Source organism: Mastigoproctus giganteus, chromosome 13 (genome assembly GCF_048544385.1).
Source record: "Mastigoproctus giganteus isolate SK-2022 chromosome 13, ASM4854438v1, whole genome shotgun sequence".
Taxonomy (NCBI): domain Eukaryota; kingdom Metazoa; phylum Arthropoda; class Arachnida; order Uropygi; family Thelyphonidae; genus Mastigoproctus; species Mastigoproctus giganteus.
In genome coordinates, this window is record NC_143587.1 from 41,321,561 (window position 1) to 41,343,125 (window position 21,565).

Genomic DNA, 21,565 nt, shown 5'->3' on the forward strand with positions numbered 1-21,565 from the left:
AATAAAAACAATTTCCAGTTGCGTTTCTGCTAGTGGAATCTGTTATAAACTAGTAGTAAACTCCATCTAATTGCATTTGCTATTATATCGATAACTGGAATTGTGTTGGTTTTTACGTTATTATGGTGAAATGTGTTTCCCCTTCACTGATATAAAACACATAATACATTTTCAGAATCTTCTCCATTCCTATCGTGTTGCGTTCATTTGGGGTGATTCCGCGTTCGACTGCCATTTCTTGTAAACACAAAGGCGAATCGTGCATAAGCGAATTCGGTTCGTGTTATATAAGATAACGTTCCCCTATTTATAAATCGTGTATGATCGAATTCGTGTAATGTACACACGTGTTATACGAGGACCGACTGTATATGCAACTGCAAATGTCCTCATCAGCCGACAACATTCTAAATACTTTTAAGAATCCATAAAGTTATTATATAGGCATAACTTTTTTCTTTTCTTTTTTATTTATTCTTTTGCTATTATTTTATTTTTCTGAAAAAAAAATTTGTTTACAAATTTTATTTTATGATCAACTTAAATGGCATCTGATCTTCATAGAAACTATCAATATACTTTTTATAAATTTTCAATAATGAAAAGCTAAACAGGAATTTAAAAAAAAAAAAAAATTGATTTACCTTCACAAGTAATACCATCACTAGAAATAACATATCCATCTTTACAAGAACAGACTACATAACCTGGAGCAGCCAAACACAGTTCTTCACAGCCACCATTGTTCATTGTGCATTCATTCATTCCTTATAATATATATTTAAAAAATAAAATAAATCCATCAGACTCAGTAAAACTAGAAATTCAATATTTAATAAAGAGAACTGAAACTCTATGCACCTTATAACTTGCACTCATACAAATAAATATTAATTTTTACTTAGTAATAAATTTCTTCAAACTATAAATAGTTAACACAATTAATTCAGATATCAACTTAAAGTTTTATTAGGTTTTGGAAAGCTAATCAGAGTTGAAAGTGATTCTTGCACTGCTTCTACTGGAATGATTAGCAGCCTGAAAAGTGAGGTGCTGGGGATTTCAAGATCTGCTGGGAGGCATCATGGAACAAGTAAATACATGGATTGAGTTAGGATAACTAAGAGTAAGAACAGGTGCAAGAATACTTGCATGTACAGTACAACCAATGCTAGGATTATAGTAAATAAATTTGATGAATTTGAAGTGCTGGTGAAGACATTAAAGGCTGGTTGGGATATCAGAGACGTGGTGTCACACAGAGATAAGGAATGCAGGACTGGAATTTGGGGGAGTACAACGTGTACAGAAAGGATAGAAGGGGTGATGCTGTTATTTAAGAAACACACAAAATCTAAGGTGTATCCAGTTGACATGGATGGACAGTGCAGTGTTGAATCAGTTTGGTGTGACGTAAGCATTGGGAAAACCAAGTTGAGAGTAGGAGTGTGTCACAGGCTTAATGACTCTGATGAGTACTATAGGATGGTCACTGAAAGACTGAAGGATTTGAAAAAGTCATAACTTGTTTATTTTTAATATTTTTTATTTTCTCTTCTTACAGGTTATAGAGCATCCCTTGGAGATTAAAATGTGGCCACTGAAAGACTGACCACCCTTTCAGAATCTTCTGAAGCGATGTTCTGGCGATGCCTAGTTGAGCAGAGCGACGACGGTAGAGGCAGATGGATCCTCAAGGACACTCTGCCATACAGCTTCCACTGCTGCATCAGTGCACTGAGAACCTCTTCCCGGAAAATCGCCGACTGATCCAGTTCTTTCAAACCGGGCGAATAGGTTCCAAATCATGTTATCACTAGGAGGACTTTAAAATGTTGCAGGTATTTTCTCTGAGTTTCAAAAATTTATCTTTCACTGAATAGAAAAACCCAACAAGTTTTACTCATTGCTGGACATCATACATAGCCATTTTAATCTCCAAGGGATGCTCTATAACCTGTAAAAAAAAGAAAATAAAAAAAGATTAAAAATGAACAAGTTATGACTTTTTCAAACCCTTCAGTCTTTCAGTGGCCACCCTGTACAAACAACAGGACAGAGAAATAAATCAGATTGTCTTGTAATGGGGGATTTTAACTTCCTCGATATAGACTGGAACTTGTGAGTTGGTCACTTGCACACTAGCAAGATTTTTGTGGATTTATTGGATGACTGTTTTCTACATCAGAATGTTCGAGAAGCAACCAGAGGGAGTAATACTCTTGATCTGATTATCAGCAGCAATTATTCATACATTAAGAATTTGAAGATAAAGTAACCACTTGGTGGCAGTAATTACAGTGTACTTATGTGGGATTTACTCAAAAGATGTAATTACCATCATGGGTAAAGGAAAGGGTTTTTTCTTTCATAAAGGTGACTACAGTGGTCTCAGAGATTTTTTAAATTCTATATAGTGGGGCCAACTGATGACATTACCAACAGAAAATTCTAAATGGGAAGCATTCCAGCACTTAATCTTGGGAACTACTAGGCTTTTCATACCAACTAAGAAATACTGTTCAAGGTTTAGGACTAAATGGATGTCAGATGAACTAATGGGATTCGTGGCACACAAGAAAAATGCATGGGACATATATAAATTATCAGGAGACACATATGCCTATGGTAGATGTAATCAAGTCACAAAGGACATTAGGCAAACAAAGGCAGATTACAAGAAATCTTTGGCAAAGAGAGGCAGTAAAGACTTCTTTACTTATGTATGCTCTAGAAGAAAGGGTCTGAATCAGATTGGTCCACTTGATATCGATGGTTCGATTGTTGAGGATTCTGCTCAGGTAGCTGCTGACAAATTGAATGAGTTTTGCATCTACATTCAACACATGAGGAATTCTGTAGAGAAGTGGGGGCCAGAAGCTTATCAAACTAACAGGGAATTAAATGATTTTGTAATAACTGAGAGCAAAGTGGAGAAGAAATTGCTGAAGTTAAACATAAGGAAGTCACTTGGGCAGATGGAATCTATCCAGTTATATTAAAGGAGGCAACAAAGGAAGTAAGCAGGCCATGATTATAAGGACATCCTTGGGCTCTGGGGAGGTCTCCACATATTGGAGATGAGCAAATGCATTCCCAATTCACAAAGGGGTATTGATGTGTGACATTAGTAATTACAGACCTATTAGTTTAACTTCTGTTCTGGGGAAAGTAATGGAGTCATTGGTTAAACAAACACTGCAGGATCATCTAGACAACACTGCAGTTACACTTCAGATACAGCATGGGTTTGTTAAGGGGAAGTCTTGTCTGACCAATTTGACTGGATACTCTGATGTGGTCACAGGGGAACTGGATGTAAAAACTAATTTTGATATCATATACTTGGATTTTAGGAAAGCTTTTGATACTGTTGCACATGGGAGACTACTGTACAAGTAGGAGCTGTGTGGCATTAAGGGCAAATTGCCACAATGGATAAAAGGAGTGGGAGAAGACAAAGTGGTAATCAGTGGACACTGCCCTTCATGGACTAATGTTATTAGTGGAATTTCCCAGGGGGTTGTGTTGGGCCCATTGTTGTTTTCTTTATTTATCAATGATATTGATGAAGGTATATCAGACTTAATGTCCACATGATACAAAGGTTGGTAGAGTTGTTAATGATAGTAAGGATGGTATGCTGCTGCACCAGGACCTAGAAAAGTTAAACAGATGGGCTGAGAGGTGGCAGCTGAAATTTAACATTGACAAATGCAAAATACTGCATACGGGTAGCAGTAACCCCAGAATAACATACCAACTGTGCAATACTACACTCAGGGTAGTGGAGAATGAAAAATACCTGGGGGTAATTGTGCAGTCAGATATGAAGTTTTCTGAGCAGTGCAGACATGCTTCAAGAGCAGTTCATGAAGTCTTGTCAATGATATATAGGAATTTTTCTATCAGGGATAAGGAGGTTATTATTCCTTTGTATAAGGCAGTGGTCAGGCAACACCTTGAGTACGGCATACAAGTCTGGAGGCCTCATTTTAGGAAAGATGTTAAGCTATTGGAATGAGTACTGAGAAGGGCAATGAGATTAGGGAAAGGAACAAAGGGTTGCTGTTACCAAGATAGGCTTAAGTTCTGCAGCGTTAATTGCAGAGCCTGGGGATTAGACTCCTGTGAAGTGATCTGACTTGAATGGTTTGAACAAGCTCAATGCTGATGGGATTTTTCTTCTTGTTCAGATTCTGCACCTGAGGGGGCATAAATTCAGGAAAGACAGTTATAGAATAGATGTGCAGAAATTTTCCTTTAGCCGGAGGGTGGTTCATTGCTGGAACAAACTTCCATCTGTCATTGTGGCAGTTGACAGCTTAATTTAATTCAAGGATGAACTAGACAGGCTTTTTGAGTGAGTGGGTGAAACGGGAAGTGTTTGTTTTTTTTGTCTGATGTCATATATGCTTGTTTTCTTGCATCATATGCTTCTACTAATGCTAAAAAAAATGCTAATTTATTGTTAGTATATCTGCATACCAACTACTAAAATAACATACTAATGACACAGAATAAATTGATTTCTCATTCCCAACTACCTCACCAGAAATGTTTCTTGAATACTTTTTTGCCTATAAGTTTTGTTATTGACATATAGGCCATATATTAATTGACATATAGGCCTCCGTAGCTGAGTCGTCAGGAGCAGGAATATGGTAGCACACGTTCTTTGAGTAGACCAGAATGGAAGAGACCCCGACTGCTAAATACAGTTGATTGGCCAACCTGCACTGGACCAGCGTAGCAGATTGTGGTCCATTTCTCTCAACATGAATTGTTGAGGAAGCTTCCATCCTGCAATGGATTGATAATGGCTGCCATTTACTTTTACCTTTTTATTGACAAAATCTTGTGATACAATTAGATTCCCTTCCCTCTTTGAGTAAGGAATGTGTGTAATTCGATTTAAAGATTACTTTAAAAAAGTAATCTTATGCAAATTACCATAGTAACATAATAATTTGTAGTAAACATTTCTTTAGAAACCCAGAGACAATATAGAGATTATATCTAAATAAAAAAAAAAAAAAAAGAGGCTGGTTTGGTTCAGGCTATTGGCTCAGAAACAGAAGCTATAATGTGACTAAAGCAGGGAAAACAGCAATTATTTTGTTAGACTATAAAATAATTTCTTAAAACAATTAAAAAGTTCTATTTTAAATATATACAAGTTCAAATTTTCTAAAAAATGAAAAGAAGCGGGCACTTGATCAATGTTCAATAAAATCTGAGTGTATGAGCTTCAGTTAGATGGCTAAAAGCAGTAAAAGATGAATGGCACTCACTTGGAAAAAGAGGAAATTCAGATAAATATAGCAAATATTTAAAATGGTACTGCAGCTTTCACACACAGAATGGTCATCAGAATTTAACAGAAAAGAATGTGTAAGATGACTGCTTTCCATGTGAAGCCAAATAAGAACAACTTCTATACTGTTCTCATGGAAATTAGATTATCTAAATTTGATTATGGCTTTAATTTGGATAAATGTTTACAGCTTATCCATGGCACAACTCATGCCATTAGAAATCAAATGTGTTATGCATTGTCTACCAGTACTTTGTATAGAGCAGGTTATGACTATTCTGGTGTATTACTAATCTGGCTGCAGAAATAAGGACTAATAGATTAACAGTAGCCAATGGCAGAGGTGAAAGTGATTCTTGCACTGCTTCTAATGGAATGAGCAGAAGCCTGGAAAACAAGATGCAGGATGTTTCAGACTCTGCTGGGAGTCATTGCGGTACAGGAAAACACATGGGTTGTGTTAGGGTAGCTAAGAATAGGAACAGGTGCATGTATACTTGCGTGTACACCAATGCTAGGGGTTTGGTAAATAAATTTGATGAATTTGAAGTATTGCTCAAAGCATCAAAGGCGGATATTGTTGGGATATCAGAGACGTGCTGTCACACAGATTTAAGGAATGCAGAACTGGAATTTGGGGAGTACAATGTCTACAGAAAGGATAGACAGGATAGGAAGGGAGGAGGGGTTATGCTATTAAGTAAGAAACACAAACAAATCCAAGGAAGTGAAGCCAGTCGACATCGCTGGACAGTGCAGTGTTGAGTCAGTTTGGTGTGACATAAGCATTGGGAGATCAAAATTGAGAGTAGGAGTGTGCTATAGGCCTAATGACTCGGATGAGTATAATAAGAAAATGTACAGGGAAATAGAGTGGGCGAGTAAATCAGAGAGTCTTATAATGGGGGATTTTAATTTCCCAGATATTGACTGGAATTTGTGGTCACTCACACACTAGCAAGGCTTTTGTGGATTTATTGGATGATAAATCCACAAAATGCATATTCGAGAGGCAACTAGAGGGTAATAATACTCTTGATTTGATTATCAGTAGTGATTCTTCGTGCATTAAGAATCTGCAGATAAAGGAACCACTAGGTTCCAGTGATCACTGTGTACTGAAGTGGGATTTACTCAAAGAGGTAACCACCATCAGGGGTAAAGGGAAGGGTTATTGCTTTCGTAAAGGCGACTACAATGGTCTGAGACAGTATTTAAATTCTATACAGTGGGACCAACTGAATGTTAACAACGGCAAATTCAAAATGGGAAGCATTCAAAGAACTTATCTTGGAAGCAACTAGGCTTTACATATCAACTAAGAAATACTGTTCAAGCTTTAGGCCTAAATGGATGTCAGATGAACTAATGACACACGTGGCAGAGAAAAAAAATGCATGGGATACATATAAATTAACACGTGACACAGAAGACTATGATAGATATAAGCTGGTCTGTAACCAAGTCACAAAGGAGGTTAGGCAGGCAAAGGCAGATTATGAGAAATCTTTGGCAAAGGATGCAAAGAAAAACAGCAAAGAGTTCTTTACTTATGTCAACTCTAGAAGGAAGGGGGATGAATCAGATTAGTCCACTTGATATTGATGGTTCAACTGTTGATGATCCTGCTCAGGTAGCTAACAAACTAAATGAATATTTTGCATCGACATTCACACATGAGGAGTTATTCAGCGAGGGGAATGCCAGAGGTGTATTCAACTCTGGCAGTAAGCTAGATAATCTTGTAATAACTGAGAGTAAAGTGGAGGAGAAATTGTTGAAGATAAACACAAGAAAGGCACCAGGGGTGAATGGGATCTATCCAGTTATATTAAAGGAGGCAGCAAAGGAAGTAAGCAAACCCTTAACCATAATTATGAGAACTTCCTTGGACTCAGGGGAGGTACCCATAGACTGGAGATGAGCAAATGAGACCCCAATTCACAAAGGAGGATCAAAGGCTGACAAGTAATTATAGATCTGTGAGTTTAACTTCTGTTCCAGGAAAGCTAATGGAGGTACTGGTTAAAGAAGCACTGCAAGATCATCTAGACAAGACTTCAGTCATAGCTCGGACACAGCATGGTTTTGTTAAGGGGAAGTCTTGCCTGATCAATTTGATTGGATACTATGATGCAGTCACAAAAGAGCTGGATGCAGGGAATAACTTTGATATTATATACTTGGATCTTAGAAAGGCTTTTGATACTGCCGTACATGAAAGACTGCTGCACAAATTGGAGCAGTGTGGCATTGGAGGCAAATTGCTGCTATGCACAAATTGGAGCAGTGTGGCATTGGAGGCAAATTGCTGCTATGGATAAAGAAAGGGGTGGTTGAGGGGGAGAAGCCAGAGAGTGGTAATCAATGGACACTTCTCATCGTGGACTAATGTTATTAGTGGAGTCCCTCAGGGTTCAGTGTTGGGTCCATTATTGTTTTCTGTATTTTAAAATGATATTGATGATGGTATATCAAGCTTAATGTCCAAGTTTGCAGACGATACAAAGGTTGCCAGGATTGTTAAAGACACTACTGACGCAATGCTGCTGCAACAGGATCTGGAAAGGTTGAGCAGATGGGCTGAGAGGTGGCAAATGAAGTTTAACATTGACAAATGTAAAGTACTACATATGGGAAACAGCAACCCCAGAGCAACGCATCAACTCTGTGGTACTACACTGACAGTGGTAGAGAATGAAAAGGACCTGGGGGTAATTGTGCAGGCAGATATGAAGTTCTCTGAGCAGTGCAGATGGGCTGCCTGCAAGAGTAGCTCATGGTGTCTTGTCAATGATATACAGGAATTTTTCTAGCAGGGATAAGGAGGTGATTATTGCCTTGTATAAGGCAATGGTCAGGCCATACCTTGAGTACTATATACAGGTCTGGAGGCCTCATTTCAAGAAGGATGTAGAGCTGCTGGAACGAGTACAGAGAGGGGCAACAAGATTAGCGAATGGAACAAAGGGTTGCTCTTACGAAGAAAGGCTTAAGTTTTGCAAATTACAGTGTCTGGAGACTAGGCACCGGCGAGGTGATCTGATAGAGGCGTATAAAGCCTTGAATGGTTTGAGCATGCTCAATGCTGATGGGATTTTTTCTCTTGCTCAGAATAATCACCTGAGAGGGCATAAATTCAAATTGAGGAAAGACAGATGTAGGATAGACGTGCAGAAATTTGCCTTTAGCCAGCTTGTTAGTTATTGTTTGTGGTTATTTGGTTTTTAGGAGCATTAGAACTAGTGGTGACAGGCTCGAACCCCGGTCTAATCAAGAAGTGTATGCTACGCACTGCTGCTCCTTCCCACCTGGCTAAGGAGGCGCCTTTTTAGCCAGCGGGTAGTTGGTTGGTGGAACAGACTTCCATCCCTTGTTGTGGAAGTTGATAGCCTAAATAAATTTAAGGCTCAGCTGGACAGGTATTTCGAACGAACGGAGGGGTGAAGTGGAAGGGGTTGTTTTTTTTTTTTTTTTTTTTGGCTGCTGCTGCATAAGCTTTCTTTCTTGCATCATATTCCTCTACTAATGCTAATATGAGAATATCCCCTCCAACATAAGTGTCCCTTTCTCGATGTTGGAGGGATGTTAGCGCAATCCTCATTGTCTCCAGTTGAAATAACATCTAGAATCTTTTGGTAGGCTAATATGGGACTCATCAGGGAACAGAACTGTACCCCATTTGTCAGGGCTCCAAGTCACATATTCGTGGCACCAGTTTCAATGAGCCCTGCAGTGGTTCGGGGTTAATGGGTACAAACCACTGACTTCCTTAACCGTATTCCCGTCCGCTGGGGTACGTTCCAGCCACAACTGGGTTCAACAAGTTAATTCTATAATTTTTACTCTAATTACAGAGCTGAAACTCGCTATAGTTGGAGGCAGAACTGTTTTCTTGAATTTTCTCACTTCAATTTTCAAAACCTTCTATTGAATTTCACGCAAATGACAAAAATGTGATATCAAGTATGCAATTAATTAGGCCTTTTCAATTAATTTTTTTACCCCCGCCCTAACAAGCCTAGAGCTAATGAAACCTGACACTTGATTCGTTTCTTGATGTAAAGCACGCGAATTTCTTTTTTACAGAGAGTAGCAGTTCTGATAAACAACTCCGCCTGAATACGAACAAAGCGTGGGAAGTATATATCACGTGACCTCGTCTCCCGTACAGCTACATCGAGACGGGAAGGGAGAAGTGTAAATAAACAAAAGACACACCACAAGCTACTGTTTTAGACATAAGAAGCAATAAAACGATACAGTAGCAACAACTGTTTATGAAAAGGTGAACAGGTCATATTTCCTTTCTTCAATGTGTATTGCTCCTACGAACAGAAGATCAAGGAAATTCATCTTTTAGAAACAAGAAAAACTGGTGTAAAACTGATAACACTGCAATGCGCATTTGATAAAAAAAAAGTTTGCTTTATTGTAATTGTTTTCAGTAAACAGTATCAGAACAGCAGTTTCATGGGTTTGATCTTCTAACGAAATTTCGAGAAAATATTTCTATTTATAGTTGCGTTATAAACTTCGAAAACTTGTGCATCAAAGGAAAGAAGAAAAAAAATCATCCGCTATGAATAATGGGTTGTTTCTTGAAATGTGTCTTCTTCACAAAACTGCAAGATTTCTAACAATACAAAGCTAACAGATTACGACTAACGGCTGCTCAAAAAGTATCATTAGAAGATATTTGCTTGTTATGCTTTGATGTCATCACAAAGGGAGAAATTCTGTTAGTTCAGAAGCCGAATAAATTCACTATCCACTGTCATAAAGCTGTCCTGAGCTGCAATAAACCTGCTGAAAAATAGACTTATTCCCCATCACTTTTCTTGTTTTACTGTGGTTTTTGGCAGATGAGTCAGTGACTGCTAAATGCGGTGCGGTTTCTTGTATTCTCTCTATTTTGGGATCTCTAACCGTGTGGTCATCACGGAATATAAACAGAAAATTTGTTTGTCGAAATGCTGCCCACCAATTATCACCTCTTTTACCGACCTTCTAATGTATGTTGTGTTCAAATAATCCACTTTGCAAAATTCGAAAGTGCTACATCAATTAGGAGCAAAAACGGTTTCCCCCAACACAGCGAATTACTTTATAGGTATAATAAAGGACGACTGCTAATGATTTTACTGACTGGAAGGAAGTGTCCACAATAAAACATCAATTAGGAGCAAAAACGGTTTCCCCCCAACATAGCGAATTACTTTATAGGTATAATGAAGGACAACCACTGATGATTTTACTAACTCGAAGGAAGTGTCCACAATAAAACATATGTACAAGGCGGAAACATGCGGTCACTCAAACGATAAGCATTCAAGGATAAGCAATACAGCGCTGTTTGAAATTTATAATGCAGTTCACTAGCTAATATTTCCAGAGGAATTATTGTGAATTTTTTCTCAAATGAGCACCAGACCAAAATCAGACTAATTAGTACTTCTGCATCCTAGGATGAACTGACTAATTAGAACTTCAGCATCTGTGATGAATCGTCGTGCACACCGATATCGTTGGCTACAGCAATAATGTAAAGAAACGAAGCAAAATATTGTAATAGAGCTATAATGCAAAATAATGTTAGAAAGTAAAAATGAAAAATATTGTTCTCTAAAACAATTGTAGTTTCGGCATCCTAGGATGAAGCTGACTTAGAGCTGCAATGCTGTTTTTTTATTATTATTATTTATTTTCTTTATTTATTTTGGGCGGCTCCTAGAACAAAAGAAGTTCATCTCGGCCTCGTTGCTCTGTTCAGTTTTTACGCACTGTCAAGGTAAGGCCAGTGTGTGTCGTGAAAAAAAAAAAAAAAAAAAAAATCATCCCGCATAGGAATTTCCCATGTTGGATGAAGACAGATGAAAAGGAAGGCAAGAGAGAGAGAAAAATTTTTCATCCTGCACGGGAGAAAGTGACAGGAAAGAAAAACTGTGTTAGTGAGCTTATGTGTGTGTTCTCTATGGGCATTTTGGCTACCTGGAAGCAGTGATCACCTGGATGACTGCCTCCAGGTACTCGTCCCTAGCAGGAGGGCAAGGCCTCCCCTACTATCTGCACACCCTCCTCCCTGGAGAACGAGTTTCCCAGGGAGGAAAGAAAAACTTGTATAAGATGAAGAGAGGGAAGAAGAAAAGAGGAGAAGAACTATTCCGGCCCAGGAAAGGCCCAATCCAGGATGGATTGGTAGAACAACACAAGAAAAAAAATATATATAATAATAATAAAATAAAATAAATAATAATAATCATAATAAATTTTAAAAAATAATAATAATAAATAAAATAAATGAAAGTTAGCTCTATGGACCTTTGACAATCTTTTGGCCTTCTCCCCACCAAAAGGGTATTTTTTATTTCTCTCTCTCTCTCTCTAGGGTCAGACTAGAAAGGGTGGACTCCCTCCCCTAAGGAGTTTTTTTTTCCCTCAAGTGATAGAAGGGAATTGGAAATTTCATGAAAATGAACCCTGTTTTTCTTCATTCAGTGAACGGCTACTCTGTCAGTGCAAGAGAAGTGACTTTATTACAGTTGCAGCTCAGAATGGAATTCAAGCACTGAAACACATGACATTTTATGGTGAATTTTTCGGGCGTTGTGTGATAATGAAAATTCAATTTTTTTCTTGAAATTTTTTGATGGTATCAAATGCATATCAAGGAAATATTGAAGTATTCAATAACAATTATTTGCAATTTCCCAATCCCTCACTACGAGTAATGGATTGTTCTCACAATCTGTTACTAGCAGCGCATTTTTTTTTTTTTTTTTTTTTTTCGTTTGTACACCAGGTGAGATGCACGTGAAGTTCCTTCGACATCAGTTTTCGAAGTTTATAAATGAATAGAAAGCTATGAATAGAAATATTTTCTTGAAAGTTCATAACAAGGTCAAATATACATCCATGAAACTGCTGTTCCGATTTAGGCCTCTAAAATCAATTACAATAAAGCGAACTTTTTTTTTTTTATTTATGAAATGAACATTGTAGTGATCAGTTTTACGACAGTTTTTTTTTTTTTTTTTCTTTTGTTTTCCTTCCGTTTCGGCTTCCAATAGATGAATTTCCTTGATTTTTTTGTTACTAGATACAATACATATTGAAGAAAGGAAATGCGATATTTTAGTTTTTCAAAACCAATTCATTGCAATTCTTTCGTACAACAATTACGAAAAGCAGTAAAGCGACTGCTGTGAGAGAGCCATGCAAATTAGTATTTGCAAGTAATGATGCTCAACTGTTTGTTTTCCATGAAAGTTGTTTACAGTTTCATTTTCTCCTTGGATCACCCTGGTAATGCTAATGACGTAAGCTTGACCAGTCAATTATCTCTCCGCGTGTGATGATTCGTTTTAGCCAGAGGCGCCGAGCTGAGGCGCGAATTTTTTTACTAATGATGTAACGCGTTTTATTTTCAAAGCTTGGATCTTGTTTTGCCGACATCAAAATTTAATAAATTGAAATGTGATCGTACATCTTGGATCTTGTTTTGCCGACATCAAAATTTAATAAATTGAAATGTGATCGTACATCTTGGATCTTGTTTTACCGACATCAAAATTTAATAAATTGATATGTGATCGTACATCTTGGATCTTGTTTTTCCGACATCAAAATTTAATAAATTGAAATGTAATCGTACATTTTTGCTGTTTTAGAGTGAATTAATAGTTTTTGCTGAGCACTAAAGTAGGAAATGAAAGAATATACTTCTGTTCATGTATATTGCGAGTTTCAATTTTGCAAATTGAGTAGAAATTATGGAAATTATTAGTTTTCTTCAGGGGGGGGGCAACTTTTTAGTGAGGGGTTAAAATTAGGCTTAAAATATGGTGGACCTGGCTCTGGTTAAGGACCATTTGAACTGACCCTTCTTAACACAGTCCAGTTGAAAATGTTTTCACCTGTGACCGCAACAACCTCAAAAGACAGTTGATGACAGCACATCGTAGAGTTCCGTTAGAGCCAGATAGTGGTCTGTTCTAACTGACATAGCCCTCAGGTGAACTTGGCCAGCTCTTCTTGTAATGGTTCCTGTCTCCTGAAACTGCTTCCATAGCACCAAAATGACACTGCGTGACACATTAAGCCAACATGCCACCTCCACCTCCAACAGCCCACCAACCCAAAGCATCATCTAAACCATGGGTTCTTAAACTGTGGGCTGCAACCACATGGAAGGGTTGCGAAAAAGATTCTGGTGGTCACAGCAAATATTGATAAATGTGATTAAATTAAATATTTATTATAGAACTAGTGAAATTATTATACACCAGCAGTTCTTAAACTGTGGGTTGCGATCCCTCCAGGGGTTGTGAAAAAGAATCTGGGGTCACTAATAATTTCATCTTATGAAAAAGGGTAGCGGATAAAAAAAGTTTAAGAACCTGTGATCTAAACAACGATGATTTGCCATCCTGAGTATTGCAGATGTAGCTATCCCACTGAGCAAGCCAAAAAAATGGGAATGAAGTCTATAAAAACAAGAGTTGTGTTGTCACAACTTGTGTTTTTATAGACATGAATAATTTGCATAATATGTGGCTCTATAAAGTGGTAGATCAATTTCTATTGGATACTCAGAATTTGCATGTCAGGATGCCTATTATATCAAATATTCATCTTCAGCAACACTGTTTACAATAAAATATGCATAAAAAACATTTTGTTCCATTAATTTTGTCGAGCAGTGTACTTATGTGCCCGCTTGCAATATGAAAATTAACATCACTGCTTATGGATTAAAAAAATTTTACTGAAAATAAAAAGGCATTTGAAATCAAGCTGAAAATAAATGTGATAAGACTGAACATGCAAAAAAAAAAAAAAAAAAATTCAATATTACAAACTAAAATGCAGATTTTTATCAGCTGATCAACAACTTATAAGCTCAAAGAATATCTTAATAATACCCACCACTTTGAGAAGAATTATCAAACAGCCTGATTTCAAATAATGGAGGATTTTCCTTAAGAAGAGTAACAACAGATTTAGTAGGCAACTGCAATCTCTGAACTAAACCTTGCTGAAATTCTGTCCAAAATATAAAATTGTCATGATGTGCTAATCCATAAGGATGACCTAAAGTTTCCCCTTCAAACAGAACCTAAAGAAGAGAATAATTCTGATTTTTATATAAACATAATCAACTTTTAACTAAACTACCACATTTTATCAAAGACCCCACGATATTTTCTAACAGAAAAATAGAACTATATATTCAGATGTGCAGCTGTTTGTGAATTTAATCTGAATTTGTTTACTGCCAATATTTATTAAAATGTAATTTGGAAGTTTGTACTGCATAAAATTTAGATTCTATCTTTAAGAAATTGGAAAAGATTTTAATCTTGTTTTCTAGCAATCTGCATGAATTATGCAAATATCAGGATCATGTCATGTGTGGCTGGCATAAAAAAATTCAGATAACAACAATATAACATATAACACCAATATTGTTTACTGCTCAGTGGAAATAAAAGGTAGTAGGTAACTAGCCATGTTCATTTGTCACCTTCCCATGATAGAAATTTTGTGAAACCCAAGATTCCAGCTAAATTTGGTGCCTTTACTAGAGAATGTAATCTGAACGGTACTGTGTATATATTCGTCTATACATGAGTACTAAAGGAACATGTGGTTACAAGATTTCACAGCCAATGAAAAACTGAATATAATTCAAGAGATAGAAAAAAATTTAAAAATGGAAATTTTGCTGCTAGTATAAAATAAATCCACTTTCTTTATAGGGTGACAGCTTATTCAAGGGAGCAGGGTATTTTAGAAAATATGGTATTTTATCTATTTTAAATAATTTCATACAAACTTAATCAACATTAACATCCACATTTGCATTGTAATTATTAACTGTCCTTACCCATTTTTAAGAAATCACTTTTACTATGTGAATGTTTTAATTTTTGTTTGTAGTAGGAAAATAATAAAATTATTACAAACTTTAAGAAAGGTTAAAGTTTTTAATAATTTTATCCTTTTCCTACCAATAAATAAATTAAATAATATTCACATGATAAAAGTCTGATTTATTATAAACCTACTTAGTAGTACAGGTGACCCTGCTTAATGCTGATAATTCTTTCCGGAAAAACAGAGTGCTAAGTGAATCCACACTAAGTGAGCTTAGCATTCCCATAAGGTAACATGTATTTGTAAGTTGCGGTCGGTGCCATAGGATATTTTCTAATCAATAATCAACGGTAGTGAAAAGATGCACAAATGTCAGTCAAAATATTTAATATTCAAATATTTGTACATATAAAATATTCTGCACTACATACGTATATAATAATGTGGTAACTATTTACGTATCAAAATTAAACTTAAAATTCCAATTAAAATCATGAATTTAATTGATTTTAATTGATTTAAAATCAATTAAACTGAAAGGGGTATTAATTTTGAATCCCCAGCAGCGTTACCACCCAACAATAAAGTCCCCCGATCCTTCACCACTTTGAAAGAAGCAAAATACATGCCAGTTTTTTGTTTTTTGCTTCTTTCAATATGAAACTTCTTTTAGGCATTCGTTTCCGCAAAAGTCCTGCTTCATCAATGTTATAAACTTGTTGAGAAGTATAACACATAATATCCCTCTTCAATAATTTTAACAAGTTATTTTTTTGAAAGTTTCAGCTCCTTGATCTGCACTTGCGGCTTCTCCCTGGATTTTAAATCTATTCAACCAGTCCTTACCAGTTTTAAATGGTTTCCCCCCCTCCCTTTTTTTAGGTGAGTTTTCTTCAGATCATCATATTGGATTCTCTCTCTCTCTCTTTTTATATATAATATTTAACTTAACTGAATTCTGCATTGGACATTATCTTCAATAAAATTAGTTAAAGTCTTTTCCATTTCAATCCTAATAGCCAGCCTAGCCCTAGTTGCTTGCAGTCTTTCTTTCAGCTATCTTTCCCACTGCTAAAATTGATTCTTTATTTTTTTATAATTGTTCTTACAGTTAAACTTGCAAGTCCTAAATTACGGCACACACCCCCTTGTCGTTGACGGGAATCGATTCGCTTCAAAACGTCTAATTTAATTTTCAAATTCAGTCTTTTTCTTACATTTGTAGTCTTTGTACTGCGCTCAGACGTTGCTTTTTCATTCTTATCGCTCTTCTAAAATGTAACTGCATTGGTTGCATTAATTACGATACAATGTTCAAGTAAACTGTCCGTTACGCACTACGTCTAATACTGTACTGAGTGATGACTAGACTTCGGATAAATGCATATAACACAAATATTACAAGCAATATACGTGATCATTTTTTAAAATGTTGATCTCAGAACTGCGTAACAAGTCACTGTACTGCAATTAAATTAGCGTGCGAGAAAATTTCACTGAGCGTGGGAAAATTTCTCAAGTCGGCGTGGGAAACGTTTTAATGCTGTTTTGCTATTCATTTTCAAGCTATCGACTCCATCAAACAAAACGATTTCGTTAAATATGCCAAAAAATGCAATCTGTAAAGGAGCGTTATAGTGATCTTGACAGCGTTATAGTTAGATACGGGTTATAATATAAGAACCGCGTTATAGCGAATCAGCGTAAAGCAAACCGTGTTATAACGGGGGCCTGCTGTATATGAACCAACTTTATTCTACTTCTCTAGCTTTTAATTCTAACTTTATTCTTTTTCTATTTTTTTGCTAATTACAGATTACAATTTAACTTAAAGTATTTAAACTTACTTTTGCAATATTTGTAAAATTAGTAATACTGTCTAAGCCTGTAACATTGTCCTAAACAAGTTGTATTTTTTCCAAAGGAAATTGAAAAACAAAAATATCAAAAAAATTAACATTGAAAAACAAAATATTATATTTTATTATATAAAAGTTTAGAAATCTTATAATACCGTATTGGTGGACTAATAATAGAATAGCAATTGCTTAAAAAACGGTACTCACCTTGAATAAATCTGCAGTGGTATATTGAGAAGAGGTGGTTAGTATTTAGGTTGAATCGTTAGCTAAGAAACTAAGGGGGGAAAATGAAGAAAAATGAAATTTAAAATAAGCGCAAGGAGGTAGAAGTGTACACATCTGATCCTTGGTTGTCATTTAAGAGGGAAGAAGTATTTTGAAAGCTTGAATAATCATATTCTTTTATGAATAATCATATTATTTTATTCATCATATTATTTTATTCAAGCTTACAAAATACTTCTTCCCTCTTCAATGACAACCAAGGATCGAATGTGTACACTTCTACCTCCTTGCGCTTATTTTAAATTCCGTTTTTCTTCATTTTCCCCCCTTCGTTTCTTAGCTAACAATTCAACCTAAATACTAACCACCTCTTCTCAATATACCACTGCAGATTTATTCAAGGTAAGTACCGTTTTTTTTAAGCAATTGTTATTCTATTATTATATTTTATTTATTATTACAGTAATACCCCGAAGTTACGCGATAGGTGGGTCCGACGAAAATCGCTTAAGTCGAATTCGCGTAAGTCGGGGTACAACTTTGCATATATATACATATAAATTTTGTTTAATTGGAACCAAGGACTAACAAAAACACTAGTTTAGAAGAAAAATATTTAATAAAATTGCAGTTCTTTATACATATTAATACAAAATATGTATTAAAAAAATAAATGAGTTACGTAAAAAAAGTTATTTTGATGTCAATGGCTTCATAAAATCTAACAAATTCGTCTGACGACACACAGCAGCTTCTTTTTTTCACGCAGAATTTCTTCGTAGCAAGCTAATAATTTTTTTATTCCTTGCTTTGTAGCTATAACGCGTTCTTCGTTGGAGTCTATGTTTTCTAAAATTTTTAAGCCCTTTTCAATCGAGCTGAGACCTTCTGTCAAGATTGCAATTGTCATGTGCTTTTCTGGTGGAACTGGGTCTGAGGTGTTGGATACTTCAGTGATGTTTTGCTCATGCATCTCTATGAGCTCACTCATTGTCAGCTCCTGACTATGTGAATCCAACAGCTCGTTGGCATCACCATTGACTTCCAAATCTAATTGCCTGGTAAGATTAACAACTTCGTCTATCACATGAGCGATATGATCAATTTCTGGCGTTGTTTTCGTCTCGTTTTTGAAAAAAAAAAAATGGACAAAGTTTCTTCCGGACACCATTCAATGTTTTTTTATGAATTTCATCCCAAGATTCTTCAATGATTCTTACAGCATCTAAAACATTGAATTTTTTCCAAAAGTCTTTAACAGATATCTCACTATTTTGTCTCATAGCTTCATTCAGACATGCAAACAAGCGCCTCGTGTAGTAAGCCTTGAATGTTTTGATAACTCCCTGGTCCATCGGTTGAAGCAAGCTGGTTGTGTTTGTAGACAAAAACACAACTTTCACACGGGGACAATGCACCCAGTCAGGAGGGTGACCAGGTGCATTGTCAATAAGAAGCATCACTTTAAATGGAATCTGTTCAGACTTGCAATAACGTTCGACTTCGGGTATGAAGTGGTGACCAAACCAGTCCTCAAAAACGGAAGCTGTCACCCAAGCTTTATGATTTGACTTCCAAATCACTGGTAAGCTAATTTTAGATATACACCAAACGAAAAAATCAAGAACCGCGTAACTCCGAGTTCGTGTAAGTCGGGGTATTACTGTATATTATTTCTCTCTGATGGGGTTTCCACCCTGTAACAGGTACTGGTACCAAGTGCACAGGGTGGTTGCTATGTCTGGTGTTACTGTTCGTCAAGGAACTCTCTGACTATCCTACAGGATTGCGACTTTCTGGAGTTCGTTGTATGTTCTTGAGGAGACCTATTGCTGCTAGGCTATTATGTAGATTGTTTGTTTGTTTCGGGATTTATTAGGTGCATCAGCAACTATGGCCATAGTGCACCAGCTGTTATGTAGAGTCACTGGCACCATACCAATGGTTGACACGATGATCAGGATGGTCATTACTTGTCGCATATACCACATCTCTCTCTTAAATCTCCTGTCTTAGGTCCATGTATTTTCTGATCTTTTCCTTGTGAATTTTCTGGTGGTTGCCAGCATTGAGCACTGCTATGTCAATCAGATAGGTGGCCTTTCCCTTCTTGTCAGCAAGGGTTATGTCCGGTCTGTTGTGCAGGATTGTCTTGTCCGTTATTATGGCTTGGTCCAAGTACAGCTTGTGAGTTGGGGTATTTCCTCACTAACTTCTGATGTATTATCCTGAATACCTGGTCGTGTCTATGAGTGTACTCTGGGTGAACACCTTGAATGCTATAGTGATGTGCTGGATCATTTCTGAGGACAGGTGGCATTGTTGACATGTATCATTTGACATTCCGGGCTCCACTGCGATGTATTTTCTACAGTTCCTGGTCTTGGATGGTGAGACCAAGTAACCATGTTTCCTTAATTTAAATTTATGCCATCTCGCGTGTAGTCTGAGCAAGAATCCTTCAATCTCGGGGAAAAGTGTCCCAGGGGGAGACGACTCCTCGCTTAGGCTGAGTGGAGTATGCCACTTATTTATCTTCTTTATGGTCTGGTTGAGTGCTGCTGTGTTTTTCTGGAGGTTATTATTACTCTTATATTATTTCTACCTGATTGGGGGGGTTCTACCTCGTGACGGGTATTGCTACCAAGTACTCAGGGTGGTTGTTGTCATATCTGGTATTACTGTTCGTCAAGGAATTCTCCAACTATCCTACAAGTGTTCAGGATTGAGACTTTCTGGAGTTCCTTATAGGTGTTCGCTGGGAGACATATTGCTGCTAGGCTGTTATTATTATTACTACTACTACTACATGATTTACATTTAATTTTATATTTAATTTATATTTATTATATTATTATACAGAATGTTCATTTGCTCAGAATAAGTCTGCTAATAGAGGTCACCTGCCACTGAAGAGAAGCCAGTAAGTTCAGAAAAGCTGTCCTGGCAGTGATTCAGATTTTAAATACATAGTGAATCTGGATGTTGGGTGATGCTACACGATTTAAAAAGATATTAGCAACTTAGGATGAACCATAGATAATAATACTTGTCTCTATGTTAGGTATAAGATTAAGCTTAACTGACATTTGGAGGGAACAGAATGTTTCCCATGATCCACCTAACACAGTTGCCCACTTTTAAGTCTGTCTGAATTTGAAAACCATTCATTAAATCTATTTTAAAATAATAATAATATTATCTAGTCATTCACGTTCTTTACAAATACACTTTATAAGATAAGAAATACTTACTGGTCCCCCGATTAATGGTAGAAACTGCAAGTTAATTTTATTGATATTCGTGAAATAATTTCAATAATTAATATACAATAATTTTTTTTAAGGAGCAAAATTAAATAGTAATATATATTTTAAAAAAAGGAGATTTCCAAGTAAGCATTATGACAATTCAAAATATTAATATTAGTAGTGGCAAATGATGGAAGAAAGCAATCTTATACAGCATTAGCAAGAAAAAAAAAAACACTTCTACCATCACCTGTTCATCCTATCAAACAATTTGAATTCATTCAAACTAACCAATTCCACAATGAAAGAAGGAAGTTTGTTCCGACAATCAACTACCACTGGATAAAAGCAAATTTCCGCACATCTATCCTGCAACCATCTTTCATAGATTTATGTTAATTCCCTCTCATGTGTTTAGTCTGGGTTTGGTCCTTGAGGCTGTCACAGGCATTCTCTCAAATATGCCAAGCTGTGCTTGCTATCGTGGGAGTCTAAAATGCTGATGGAACTGATATTCTCGTGACACTCAAGTAACATGGACCTAATTGCGGCAAAGTCTGGTCGGTCTGTGAGAGCCGCCAAATCCTCTGCTTGCACCTTCAAGATAGTGGGACTGTTAGTAACCCTGGGTATAAGCTCCATGTGCAAGTCGTGAAATATGTCACCGAGTATACTAAGTCGTCACCCGGGTGTGAACCAACATAAGCAGGGGTCAACGAGTGGCACCCACACCACATGGGGAATGTCGCCCGTGTTACCAGGCAATACTAGATGGTAGTTGACTCTCATTAACTGGCGCAACAAGTGGAATTACTTAACAAGTATAGGTCACTGTTGAAAATAATCCGCGAATCGAAGATTAGATATGGCTCTTGAGATCAAATTACATGAGAATTCCGTTAATGTTCGCCAGCCATATCTAATCTCCGATTCGTGGTCTTTTACGTGCATGCTCAAAGAAAAATAATCCCTATTTAAGTTCCATGCTCACCCCTATTCGGTAATTTTCATTACTGTGATCACGACATACG

General features: G+C 36.6%; 1 protein-coding gene across 1 annotated transcript in view; it reads right to left on the reverse strand.

The window, feature by feature from the left end:
* Positions 1–21,565, reverse strand: part of LOC150075985 (prolow-density lipoprotein receptor-related protein 1-like) — a 1,358,636-nt gene that overhangs the window by 1,088,098 nt on the left and 248,973 nt on the right. The window contains 2 exon segments of the mRNA XM_090387555.1: positions 645–767; positions 14,246–14,435. Coding sequence (XP_090243681.1) covers positions 645–767; positions 14,246–14,435 — 313 coding nt within the window.